Raw genomic sequence first — 14557 nt, 5'->3', positions numbered from 1 at the left:
TTTCTAAGTGGTTCTTGGTGCAGAAAATCCTGCTAGTGAGAAATATCCCACTGCACAGGTCCTCCTAGGAAGGGAGAGGGATAGCAATGGTGTGAGCAGGGCCACCAAGTCCTCACACTTTGGAAAGCCCCACAGGCTGCCCCTCCATCCACATACCTTGTTTTTAACCTGAGGGAATAATATATCTCAAGTCAAAAGAATGCTTCGGCAAGTATTTCCTTTCTGAAGATATCTTAAATAAGAAAGAAAGAAAGTAGAGGCCTTTCAAAGCCCCTTTAAGGGGATATAAAGGAGGAGGCATAGACTCTGAGGTAGGGTCTCCTCAACACCCATGTAGACCCTTACAAAGGTGAGAGACATTGGGCTGGTGTGGCTACATCCCACCATCTCACAGAGATTCCTCAAAGTAGACCTCACAGGTTCCTCTTGTTCTTCTGTCAGATGTTTCCATTGGCTTCTCTTCAAGAGGGAGGACCCTGGCTTTCCACACTCTGCTCTTCATGATTTGGCAAAGAGCAGGGACAAGAACAACATCTGTGTCAAGATTTTTGCTACAGGAGGGACAACTGACAGCGGCCAGGGAAGTGGTTTTAGTGCAGGTGACAACATTAGGGGACATGTATTTGCTTCCTGACAATACCTATAATTATCAGACTGCTAATAGAAAACTAAAAAGACTGTCACCCAACATCAATCGCATAAAGTTCCACTACAACACATCCACGTACCTTTCTTTCCTACTTGTGTGGCACCCAGCTGAACTGCAAAGGTCTGGCACAGCCTTTCCCCACCTTCATTTCTCCTCTTCAAATCTCCTAAAATCTCTTTATTTCTTAGCTGGATTCCAGAGCCTGCCTCTCCAGATGGGTTTTGTGCTATACTGTAATCCCTATTCCCCAAGCTGCCCGTTCCACATTTAGGAACAAAAATGCCCTGGAACTAAAGCAAACCTCAACAATGCAATACAAATAACATAACCTTTGACGAACAGGGTAGAAAGGAAGAGAGGGATTGTGTGAGAGGGATTGCGGTGTGAATCCCAGTGCCCTTTTTCTTCCTCTTGTGCCAGCCCCAGTGATGGTAACTGCACACCCACTGTCCCCCAGCTCCTTCCTTGTTTCTAGCAAACCCATCATCCCCCTCTTCCTCCTCAACTGGTATCTCTGGTGGCTGACAGCCAAGGGAATAACGAGTCCTGACTGAGGCCAGTGTTTGTACTGGCCAGCAACCAAAGATAGTGTGATAATAACAAAAATGCTTTCTGCCTATCATAGTCTAGTTTTGAGCCATGGAGCAAACCATCGGACACACTACACACTGCAGGGACTCTTCAGCTGGCTGTGGGGAGAGATTTACAAAACTGCTTGTTTGGGGTACAAAAGATCTGTGGCAGTTAACCTGTGCTCCCGGGTGTCAGGCTGTCCTGAACACTAGAGGCTATGCTGCTCCACTCACAAAACTTTGCATTAAAAACATCCAAGTACCCAAGCAACTGAAGTAGCAACCTGTAGGTCACAACATTAGTATAAACTAATTAAACAGGACTGAAAACATTATTTATCTTTTTCTTTCAACTGCTGTTATTAGAAAGGACCTTGAATCCATCCCACAGATAAGTATGTCAATACCTTGTGCAGCATCCAGCAGCAGCCAGAGGCACTACATACACGTGGAGGAGAAGGAGAAATTCCTGAAAGGAGGTCAAACTGCCTGGTGCCCTTTTGGATTGTGTCAGCCCCAGTAAATCCCACTTCCTGTTGCCCTGGCTGGAGTTGGCGTGGCGTGGAAGATCCTGAGCATTGGCTCCCAGCAGCAGGATGCCAGAAAGCATCCAGGGCTGGGCACTGGAGATGAGGATGTGCAACTCCCATTGCTGACAACTGAAGATGCACGTCCAAACCCCAGTCCACACCCACTCCATTAAGAACAACTGCCGACATCCAGCACAACTCACATCTCTGTGGGTTAGAAGGCTAAATAAATAAGAGATGAATAGCTACCGTACATCATAGCTTTTTATCCTGGGAGAATCAGTGAACCTGAATTCCCCAAGAAAAGCAAGTAGGCTGCATCTGCGCCAGTGCTCTGATTAATCTCATTGGTTTGTTTTCCTGGAAACTAGATGTCCCAGATGCCATTGTTTCCATTATAAGTGTTCATCTGCCCTGCTTTGAGCTTGATTGCTCCTGTAGCCTGCTTGGCTTAACTGTTTTTTGTTTGGTTGTTATATGTGTTTGTTTTGGTTTTTTTTAGATTAACGTGCTTAAACAAAATGCCAGTAAATTAAAATGAGGATATAGCTGCAACCCTCAACACTAGATTTGTTAAATGTTTAAAAACACCTATGACACACAGAAATCCTGAGCTGTTGTACACAGTGTGACTAAATTATTAATAGTTGCCATGCACATCACACAAGAATTTCAAAAGGGGGCTTTGTGTTTCTGTAAAACACTGCTATTTTTGTCTGAGAGTAGAGACAAAATCATTTGAAAATTAGACTTTTTGGTACTAATCACAACTGTTACTAAAACATTCTGACTGTAGGCATAATACAGTCATTTTTCATTTTTTAGCAGAATTAGACATTTCATTAATCATCTCAATGAAGATCTTGAAAGTTTAGAATTTGTTAAAATACAAATAACACATAGTTAATGAAAACATACCGAAACAAATGTCTGTTTCTAGCCATAAAAGCTCTACTAACTAGTACAATAACATTCAAGCACAAATTAAAGTAGTAACATTTACAGATAATACTACAGAATATTTGTTTTATGGGTTGGAAAGATCAGCTATGGGGTTGTTCAATGTGTTTTTTTTTAAACATGAAGATATATGAATGGATTAGTACACTTAAATTTGCTTTTCAGAGAAAATAACATTTTGCTGTGGGCAAAAACAGAAATACGGGAAATTTCTGTCTCCAGTGAATTATTTCTGGTGAAAGGCTTCTCAGCGTTTTGCTACAGGCATGCAGCTTTACACACAGAACATTATGCATGTACACAGAGAGAGTGCTCTACTGGGGGTGTCTATCCTGATGCCGTCCCCTATATCCAGCTCCCTGCAAGGCTATTTATGTGAAATAAAAAAAAATACAGATTCAGAAATGGAAAAAAAAAACCAAACCAACAAACACTTAAAACATCGGCACAGAAAAGCAAGTTGACAAGGAAAAAAGCAGCTTCACTCAGTATGTCTCAGCTGCTTCCAAAGCAGAAAGCAATGGGGATGTACTGCTATTATTAGCCCTCCGGATGGGAAGCAGCACGGTGTGAAGCTGTTGGCAAGACGTTGCAGGATTTTCTTCGCACGTATGCACAGGCACAGACACACAGGCAGACAGACCCCCCAAAACGCTCATGGTGAGCCCCTTCCCGCCACACGGCTGAGACAGACAGACAGAGAGCACGACGCCGGCGCGACTGTGCGTACTCACAGCTCGGAGTACAAGAAGTGCAGGTTGCCCACATTGTCTATGTAGTTTGCAGGACTTAGCCAAGGTAGGACCAGTAACAGGAGAGCCTTCATTTTCAGTGCAGTGCTGGCACTGCTGCTAGGTTTCCTCCTTCCCACCGTCTCTCTGTGCTGGTGGGACACACGAGAAGCTTTCGTGCCAGCCAAGCCCCTTCTAAGCAAGCCTTTCCATTTCAACGCAATGGTAGCACATTATGAATCGAGCTTAAATCCCTTAAACGAAGCTACACTGCAAAAATCATTGACCTGTAAGAGGATTACTCGATCTGACTCTCAGATGGGTAGATGTGAGGGTTTAGGGACAGCACAGCGTGGTTGGCGAGACAGTGACTTATGCTGCAGAGGAGAGCGATGCTCAGGGAAGAGACCTGCCTCCTGCAGGATTCGGAGTGGTTCTTCAGAGGCAGCTGGTATGTTTACATCACTGCCCACAAGCAGATGGGTTACGAGCTAAACTGCATCACGGAAGGGTGTAGCTGTCTGACAAGGGGGGAAAAAAATGCCCCCCGTGGAGTTTTGTAGCAGATGATATCAGAAGACCACACCTTTTTAAAGTAAAACACTGCAAAAGATCACAGCCAACTGCTGGCTGTTTGCATCTCAGTCTGAATTCCCCAAATCCAGTCAGATGTTTTTGTATAAACATAAATCATGTAATAATCCAAGGACATGTCTCTTCTCGGGGTTTTTTTTTTTTTGAAGGATGCAAGAGCAAACATTTTAAATAAGGATGCTTTCAATGGACTGCTCCATGGTAACCGGTGTTTAAAAAAAATGATAAAGTTCTCTCATCAATTACAAAGCATAAAACAACAAGCTCACCTTGTCCCATCAGTGACCTCATCTCTGATCAGGGCAAATTTTTGTTTTCTCTCTGAGAGCCAGGACTGGTCTGATCCTGAATCATGCAAGAAATGTGAGGACTGCTGACCACCCTGGTGACCCTAGCAGCGTCTACTTTAATTTATTCATCGAGAACACAGTAATGTTCTGTTGAGATTTCAGATGGGCTCTGAACTGTTCTCACTGCAGGCACCACATATTTAAGATTATTATTATATTTGTTTTATTAGCAAAGTCACACATTTCCTCTCTCCTCTATTTTTTCACCAGAGTTAAAGAGAATAGCATCAGCCCAGTCTGCTCAATCTGTCCCTAGGTGTGACAGAGCACAATGTCCTTCTCTCTGCCATTAAATGGAGATGGGACGGCAAGAGAGGTTTCTGCATTTCTGAGAATTAGGCAAGGGCATAAGAAACCTTAGGTGATAATTAATGCTGTACCTTAAAAAAAAAACAAAAACAGTACTGTGCAGTATCTGCAAGCACAAGGATGCAGAACTCCACCTTTAGGGATCACTCAGAAGGTTCCCTCCTATTTCTTCTCTCATGTGGGAATGCTAGTGAGGCTGTATTACCTATCCCCTGTAAAGCTGAAGCCCCCAACAGCAGAAGTTCCCTGTGGTTTCCTAGCCTCCTGCCTCTGCCCTTTGGCGTTAAGGTAACTCAGCCCTCCCAACCATTCTGAGGAAGGAAAATATATGTCATGAGTAGCAAAGAAGCAAATGTCCAGCCTATGTAGCAATGCTTTGTGCTGCACTACCTTAGAGGCTTTAGGGGTCAGGGAACGAAGATCCCTGCTCTGTCTCTCCAGTCTTCTGCTCCTGGGGTTTGCAAAGCTGGGATCTGGTGCAGGAAACCTGACACAGGGAAGAGGGAACAGCAAGACATTGTGGGAACACGTTACTGAGACAATTCTTTCTATCCCTGCTTGGGCTCAGGCCAATAAAGCCAGAAACCCAGGATCTTGAAGATCCTGTGGGGAAGATCCAGGCCATTGACATTCAACAGTAAGTGCAAGAATAAAACCTGCCAGGCTTTTACAGGACCAAATCATGTTTTATAGCACTGCAATTGTGTAAGATATGTAGTGAAGGGTACCTTTACCACCATCTTAAGGAGAAGAAACTAACACACTGGAGTGACTTGCACATATCCACATAGGATAATTGACACTAGAAATCAGGAGTTGTGCTAGCTATGTGGCTTCCATGTAAAAAACAATATTCCAATTTGTTTATTTATTGGGGGCTGGGGGTGAATTTGGAGTGGGTGTCCTGCTAATTTTATGGCCACATCATCATGTCCAAAAAAATGAAGACAAACAGGAAGGTCTAAATTCAGCTACATGGACAGCAATGGAAAAGGGCATTTACATTAGGGGTTCAAGATTTTGTGGTTGGAATCTGTACAAAAACAGAATTTCAGTGACAACAGCTCACAGAAGACTGACGGTCCCCTTACCTGCATTACTATGGAAATTAGCATTTGAGGCATGTCAGAGCAATACTGACCTAAGACAGAAAATAATGAGTAACTTTGCAATTTTGTCCACTTATCAGCACACAGTGAAACTTGCAGAGCACTGCTGGCCTGGGCCAGGGCCTGCTGCCACTGCCTCTTACACCATGAGCAAGCAGCACCCTCACAGGGGAAGCCAAGTTCAGAAATGGGGGGACAAGGTCACTCAAATCCACAAACACCAAACCTACAGCATGTGAAAAGTGGTCTCATGACCTTTGCAAGACATCAATAAACTCATTGCTAATGTTCATTTTTTTGTTCTGTTTTAGTAATGCAAAGTGGTCACATTTTTGGTTGGTTAGGACACTATAACTTCAGTAAATATCTTCAAGTGAATAAATTCCTAGTGAGAATCCAGGTGCTTCCAGAAATGAGGTCTCCAGGGCAAATGGGGACATATTTGAATGGCAGGCTGCAGAGCCATTTCCAGTTGCGGACTCCCAGGCCGTGAAGTGTGCAGTATGTGAACACACCTCCATTCTCTGGCTCACCAGTGATGTTCTGACCCTCAGTACTGCCATGTCTGTGCAGGAATGAGTGCCCAGCAGCAGTCTGGAGCCCTATGCTGGTTGCTCAAGGTTTCCTTTGCAAAGCACATGGAGTTGTAGACACCTAGCAATACCATTTACACCTGCAAACTTCAGGGGTAGTAATTTCACTGGGCAACAGATACAGCTCACAGAAAAGGGCATATCTTAGACCCCGTCTCTCCTCAGACCTGAGGTGCTATTATGCAGACTATGGCAACATGTTTGTCTGCTGACAGAAATCACAGCCCTGAATGTACCTTTTTATCCTTCTGCCTTTGTTTTTACAAAAGACAGAACATGCAAGACAAAAGCAGCAGCACATGCTTTTACCCTGCAAAACAGAAAATGATTCAGTTCTCTCCTTGAAGAGGAACCAAACCACTCCCTGGAGGGTTCTCTCCCAGAGGCAGGATGGAGTGTGTCCTGGCTCCCAGGAGGGATAAGCCTCGAGGGGGAGTCCAGCCAGGGCACTCTTCTAGACTGCCTCTCTGTGAGCCCCATGGTGCCCTGGGTAAGTGCTCACCTGGAAGAAAGGAGCACTCAGGTCCAAAGACCAATACCACACCGGAATATTTTCTGCTCTACTTCTCATATAGGTCATTTGTGATTCAAAAAAGGTTTGAAGAAAGGGCAATTATAAAACCCTTAATGTGCTATTAAAATATTTATAATAGCTCAGCTTCCCAAAACTCACAGATCTCTTCGGACTACATACACACTGTCATTGTGCAGCTAACCACAAGGTATTCACCCAGAGCTGCTAACGATAGCATGAAGTACCTTACATGCATTTGATTCTAAAAAAAGCGTAAGATATAGTCTTTCTTGGACATAAATGCACTAAACTCAGCTCTAAATTAATGATACTGTAGGTGTTCATTGGGAGTGAAATCAACAACTCTTTCTTTACATTAACTGTCTATTTTGATCAATACTAATTGAGAGTATTTTTTTCTGTACTCAAAGATAGAGTGAAAAATGGTCTATCAGCAACAACTTACTGGGTTTGGAAATGCTGTTCGAGGTGACCCCGTTGCACGACCTCTGAGCAGTGTTCTGTGAAAGGGCAGCTAACCATTAGCTTGTCCAGGAGGTTATTCACTAGTATGCTGGACTTCCTGCACGTCTGGAGAATCACAAGCTTGCGGTCCATGGGGCAGAAATCTTTTTCCACAAGGAAGTTCGTAAGGCAGGCTGTGCAGAAGGTGTGACCACAGAGCGTGTCTAATGGCTGAAGCAAAGGTTGCAGGCAAATGTGGCATATCAGATCATCATCCACTTCTTCGGTGTAGCTGTACAAGTGGTTTTCTTCCGGTAAATGCACTTGGCCGCAGGTGACACAGAGTGGTGGGGAGCTATCCTCCATTTCTTCTTCTTTCTGGCTCATAATCAGAATTGGTGCAATTCAAAAGGGGGCAGGTGGGAATACCCAACCGGTTTTCTATTTGTCAGAGCTGTAGCAAGGCTTGTGTGCCATCAGATCTGTGGGGAGGAAAGACAAAGGATTATGTTATGGGTTGAGTTTTCTTGCCATACTTGCAGTATGTATCTGGATATGAAGTACTAGAGCAGGTATTAGGAAAGGATTGTGTCTCTAGGATGGGAGGGTAAAGCAAAGAAAGGGGCAGGAAAAAAAGAGAAACTTAACTTCAGGGACTTATTTTCTCTTAACTCTAGCTCAGTTTACCCAGTTACTCTCATTGTAAAGAAAGATATCAAGATAGAAGAAATACTACAGGCATTTAATGGTTGAAAACCTTAAAATAGCATATAATTGCAGTTCCAGTCAGCTGATTTTGTGGCCACATTACTTCTGGCAGAAAAGCAACATTGTGTGTGGCCAAACCCTGCAAGACTGTGTGCAGAAATACAGGTAAGAATAAAGGTTGCTGGCCAAGCTGCCTGCTCAGCACAGCAAGGGAGAGCAGCAGCTTCACCTAATACACATGAGCATACAAACACTGTATGTGTGGCCAGAGGGAGGATAATTTGGGTCATAAGAATTTAGAGCTTGGGACCCTGTAGACCATTCTCATACCACAGCAGCAAGGGACTTGGACCGCTGCTTGCCTGAAGTCAAGCAGTTATAACCATCTGCACCAGCATAGTAAGTTCAAAACTTCATTTGCTCCACAAAGCGCCAAACACCTCACATACTAAAGTGAAGTTCACAACAAAATCCTGAGTAGTGTATTGCTCAAAATGATGCCTATTCCCTTCATAATTTGTAATACAGAAACCCAGTATGTCCCTAACTACAAACCCAATTAGCTCTGGCCAGAACACCTGCCTGCTGGTATTTTAAAGACATAAACTCTGTGGGTGGCAGCAAAACCAAAGAGTAATTTGTAGTTTTTTCTTGATGAGCCCCAACTGCTTATTGGAGCACTTATGTCTCATTACTTCTATGCTTATTTTGATACAACACTTTGAAAATAAACATGAAGATATAAAATATGCAATGGCCTAATTACTGCTCTTGCTTGAAAATGTAAATCTTATTTGCTGCTTTACCGTAACACTGTACCCTTGCTTCCAGCTTGACTTAATTTGCTGAGACAATGTGTCAGCCTCAGACACCCATGTCTGAGGGCAAATGAGGGAAAGAATAATAAAAAAAATCTGACTATGACAGAGCATATTTTCATATAAATAAACTCTTACTTTTATGCAAAGCTCATGGGCTCTAAACCTGAGAAATTAAACTTCAACAAAGCAGGGATTTTCTGACATGAAGGTAAAATAATGGCCCCACTAATTCTAACCAGATGTTTAAATGTCAAACATTCTCTCCAATGCTTTGCTAGATCCTATTCTTATGAAGCAATTATGTTAAGTGCCTGTTTTTGCTTGCAATACAGAGTTCTGCATAAGCTCTGTCTCCTGATTAGCAGTAGCTTCAGTGGAATTAAAATCATTGCCTGTTAGAACACTTCCAAATATTTTAAATACACTATACTGGGTCAAATGTTTCCTTTTGTAAAAATATTCTCCAGAGCTTTATGAAAAGCTCTTTGTGATGAAACAAACATCTCTCCATAGTGCAGGCAGCAGGTCTACTTATTATCTTAATATAGGAATCATTATTTAGTTCTACTACGGTGACACACTGCAAAAGAAAACAAGATAAAAAATTATCAGAGGCTGAGGTGGGGACTATTTGGGCACTGTGAGTGGGTCCTGTAGGAAGCCCTTGGATAACTTTTTGATGAAGTGGGGTGGAGCTGGTGTTCAGCTGCTCTCTGCATCCTTCACTCATGGAGGGAGCCCATCTCAAGTCAATAGGACTGCTTGCAAAAATGGCAACACATGGCTTGGGAACTTCCATGATTGTGGCTTTAAAAATAGACGTAAAATGGATTAGAAACCAATAAAGCACGTCAAAAATAGCACTGTTACAAACTTTTTCTCTTACATTTTCAGGATACCTGGGGCAACCAGGGATGTGGGCAATATCATGCTGCTTCCCAACTCCCCCGCCACATCCTCTTGTACCACCACACACCGGCACATCCATGTGGGTGCTCTCCCCATGCATCACCCACCAAAATACAGCCAACCCCGACATTTTGTTGCCTAACAGATGTTCTCAAGGACAGAAATTCTTGCTTCTTGCTGGCAGGAGACCCAAGACACAGCCCCCATCAGCAAATCTGCTGAAAACTAAAGCCAAAGCCCTGCTCTGAGGAAAGAGCAGCCCCCAGGAAAAGGAACATGGGCATGTGAGCTGCCTCTTCCCAACCTCATGCCGTAACCCTGAACTTCTCCTCCACTTCCACATGTACAGCATATCAAGTCCTCTGATACAATTTAGGTGCAGCTGGAGACAGTACTACAGCTCCAAAGCTACTGCAATTATTTTCACAATGACAACAGAGAAAGAGAGGCATCACTGCCCTAAGGCCATGTTCTGCTGCAGCAAAAATGATGAGAAGCCCCAGAGGAGGTAAAGTCATACTGTCCTGGCCACGTTACAGATACTCTTTGTGAATCTGACATACTAATAATGGACCGCTAGTGGAAAAGGGCAGGTGTGTGGAGCTGTACCTGAATTTTGCAAGTTTTACATAAATCACAAATACTTGCTACAGCACAGGGAAACAAAACTATCCACATATATTAGTAACAGGCACTGAATTTTTAGGAGAACCTAATTCAAGTCCTATGGCCTCTATTATTTAGAAAATGTTGACTACATAATATAAATTCTAAAAAGAAAAAAAACTCAGCCCCTTCTATCTAACCTGGTCCATTCACCCATGAAGCTTCATAAACTGCTGGTCATATCAAACAATGGACTGATTACCATCTTTGGAGGTGATTATACCACCAAAAGAGTTAGCATGGAGAGTGTGTGGTGGAGTTGTTACACAGATCCAGTCAGAGGCAGATGTTCTTTGCAATGTTTGCACTCATTTGTATTTATAACATTTATGTGCTGTCATAATAGCTACATAATTAGTATCATGTCCTTTTAGGAAGCTTAAAGTCTTGGTTCCCCTGGAACATTGTAGAAGAGAGGGGAGAAGGGATTTAAATTTAATCTGTTGATTACTAGTGCATATTTCTACTTCATCTATTACCTACGAATAAAAACCAAAAATACGCTATAAGCAAGAAAACCTATACAGGTAGACAGCAAACCACAGTGAAATGAAAAAAGGTAATTATTTCCCAGCTGAACCTCTATTCTTCAATCCCTGTTCTTGCAGAAGAAGAGGAATCCTACATTTGAGTTGATGTCAACCACCACTGGCAGTCTCAGTGGGGCATAGAAGTCACCTTGGCTGTCTCATGTTTCTTAGAGACATATTGACAGAGGATGACAATATTGACAGTTCTTGCAAGGATGACAGGCAGGAGAAGCTTTTAGAGGAGGTGGTGGTGCCATGTCAAAGCATATATCACCAGAATTTGCTACTTCCCTGCTGTGCACAAAGTTTTCAACAACTCAGGTCCCAGATTTAGCATAGTTGTAAAGCAACTAGCACAGACTGGCTTGGATAAAGAAAATCAAGCACTGATTTGTAAGAATGTCACAGTGTTGTGACACTGTGGTGAACCAAGCTTTAGGCCAAGGCAGAGACCTGAAGCACAAGAATACAGTGCAAATGATGAAGGAAGAACATTGTTATCTGGATATCTATATTGTCAAGTTTTCAGCCACAAGCTGTAATGACAATGATCACATCAGGGCATAAAATAACCCCAGGGCTGTGACCACAGTGACAACCACATTTTTAAAAAAGTTACCCAACAGGCTGCACTGATTTGAAAGAATTTGCATCTTACTGGTCTTCACTGTTTAAGAATTTGCAGCCACCAGAAGCATTTAAGAGAATAACAGAACAACTCCCGCAAAAAGCCTGGACAGTAAACATGGAGAGTAGGTACAGAGAATGCCTTTCATCTCCTTGCACTAAGAAGCCCATAGTTGTGGCATCCCAATGAAGCATTTAACCAATCTTAAGCTTAAATACTGACTTACCACCACAGTTACACTGGCAGCACTGTAGCAAGAGGAGGGCTCTGCAAGCAGAGTGGCAGAATCCCACTGCCTCTGCCCAGCCACCATCAAATATTAACCCAGCAGATCAGGAGGCTGCACTTGGAATTAGCATGACATGAAATGGAAGAAACTTCAGGTAACAAAAGTGAGTAACAAAGGCTAAAAGAAAAACGAATAAGTGATGAAAGATATTGAGGAAGTGGCTATCACGAAAAGAAAAAAACAGATGCCTAAAGGCCAGAGAAACAGTGACATGGAGTCTGGAGGGACAGCTACTGGCTTAAATCACAAATGATGAAAGATAAGCCAGTGAGCAGGTGTCACTGGAAAACAGAAGAGCAAAACAGAGGAACTGCAGAACAGTTAGAGGAATTTAGCTCCAGTAGCTCTGAAGTTCTGTGGCTTGGTGGTAATGAAATCCTCAGTCAGTGGTAAGGGTGGTCAGCACGTGTAAAGAAAATGGATTCTAAATAGTACAGTAAGATTGACAAATATTAGTTTGGGGTTTGGTTTAGCTTGTTTTCTCTCTGTGTTTAAGTCACACATTTTATTAATGCTCCTGTTTTATTTTGGACTCTAAGCATGTGTGTAACAAATCCTGGATATGCTGATTAAAACAGATGCCTTTTCATACCCTGTTTCTCTGTTGTACATCCCTGTAGGAGATGAAGGTACTACCGACAGAGCTGTTGTGCTCTTCTTAGCTAAACTGTGACAGCAAAGTCGTTCTGCATCCTTTCCCCAGTCCTGGCATGGATTGTTATCCTACGAATGTGCATCTCTGGGTGAGCCACAGCCATCCATTTCTGTGGGTCAGCAAGTCACTGTAAGGCCAAAGGGGCCAGTCTGAAGGCATGTAAGGAAACTTTTCTGCCACAGCAGCATTTCCAGCTGACAAGGAAAGTTAGAAGCTACTTACTCTTCCACAGATGCTTTTACCTGGCCTTCCTTTCACCACACATGGTGAGCATGCTGCAACCAATACCTGCCTTACTAGATACTCAGCTTCTTTGCTGAGGGTTTAGAGACGGCCATTTCACCTGTTCGTGTTAAAAAAATACCCACATCAAATTGCTAGGAGGCTTGACAGCTTCCACAGTTAGAGACTTAGCTCTTTAATGAAACCTCAGCCCAGCTGCCCGTGGCTAAATGTGGGCAGGTTAGGAGATGTGGCCATTGTCCCCATCTAGTGGTTCACCCACACTGGGGAGAAGAGTGGATCAGGGCTAGGAGGGAGCAGAGGTCCTCCTTCAACCTCTGAAGCAGAAGCACAAAGCCCTCTGGTTACTCAGGGTGAGCTGTGATCTTATTGCTCCTGCCAGCATCTCGGTTGCAAGATCACACCACTTATTTCACATTCAGGGTTTTATAATGAACTATCTGGTTGAATGTTTTTAGAAAATTTTTAGATTTTTTTTTAATTTAAATTTTTGTTCAGAAAAATTTTAACTGTTTTAACTTACTATCTTTCATCAAACTGTCTTCCCTGGTAACAGCCTCCCAGGTTTCCCCCTACCGTGGTTTGTACTAACTGCTTCTCTCCAACTGAAGCTTTTTATGGATTACATTGACTTTACTGTTCAAGGTGGTACTATACAACAGTTGTGGAAAACATTATAGAGTGACCCATACTCCAATAATATGTATTATACAGTATTTTTAAGTCAAAAAGACAGTGATTCACATTTCAAAGACCTGGCTATAAAATATCATGTAATAAGTTGCACCAATCTTGGCATAGCTTCACTAAAGGTCAGAGGGGTGAGTCAGTTTGCCTAGACTTGAAACTTTGTTCGAATGAAGGTTATAAAACTCTACAGTGCCCAAAAACTTATCATGCCGTCAGACCAGAATTCCTCCTACCTATACCTTACTCTCTTTTTTCCCCCCTTTCCACTTATTTCTAAATCTATTCTGACTAAAGAAGAATCACAACATTTTCCTTCTGCCTGATGTGTAATTAGATAAAGATTTTTTAGGGGAAGAGGTGAGATGCATACCTCCAGCTAAAAAGCCAGTAGCTGCAGGAGAGCTGGGGGTCCCAGAGATATTAATTTAGCAGGTAAGAATTCAGCTTGACTTTTAAGATGATAGGAAAGTCTGTTATAACTGGCTCTTAGAGGAAAAAAGTTGTATTTAAAGGTTCAGGACATCAGTACAGAATGTCTCTGAGACAACAAACAGGAGCTCCAAAACCTCTCCTCTGCCTGGCCACAGTTTTAAGACAGCTGGTTTTTCAAAGTTATTCTTAGTCAAAAAGTCCTTCTCAGAGCTTACAACAATCAAAGTACTTTGCAGAGCTTTTAGTGATGAAAGACATTTCCAACTGAATAGAAAAATCCAATGGTACAGTACAGTAGGTGAATAACCCCAACTTTTTAAGTTGTAGCTCAAACTGTGAGACCTAATAGCAATGTCATACTGTGCCTGCACACAAAATAACTTCTAAAACCAGAACCAGACTGTTTGAAAAAAATTATTTTCTCTGTGGCTCATTTTGGAATTTACAGAATAAACCAATGTTGGAAAAAGTTTTTTGTTGTGGAATTATGTAGCTGAAATGTCTGTTAAGAATGTATAGAAATATATTCTGTTTTTTCATGTCTGTCTCTCACACACCCACACAAACCTGGATTGCTCTTTCTGACAATTTCATGGATACCAAACTTTAC

At 42.5% G+C, this 14557-nt stretch overlaps 1 protein-coding gene across 3 annotated transcripts in view; it reads right to left on the bottom strand.

Annotated features, from left to right (window-relative positions):
- LNX1 (ligand of numb-protein X 1) overlaps positions 1 to 14557 on the bottom strand; it is a 109954-nt gene that overhangs the window by 59183 nt on the left and 36214 nt on the right. For 2 of the 3 annotated variants that reach the window (XM_085058953.1, XM_085058954.1), the window contains exon 3: positions 7378 to 7858. In XM_085058953.1, coding sequence (XP_084915079.1) covers positions 7378 to 7763 — 386 coding nt within the window. In that variant the 5' untranslated portion in view covers positions 7764 to 7858. Of the gene's footprint in view, positions 1 to 3445; positions 3879 to 7377; positions 7859 to 14557 lie in introns of those variants that run through there. The other variant, XM_085058955.1, reaches the window with a different exon arrangement.

This window comes from Lichenostomus cassidix, chromosome 4 (assembly GCF_008360975.1).
Source record: "Lichenostomus cassidix isolate B80296 chromosome 4, HeHo_3.0, whole genome shotgun sequence".
Lineage (NCBI taxonomy): Eukaryota > Metazoa > Chordata > Aves > Passeriformes > Meliphagidae > Lichenostomus > Lichenostomus cassidix.
Note: the sequence above shows the minus strand (reverse complement) of the source record. Positions and strands in the feature narration are given on the sequence as shown.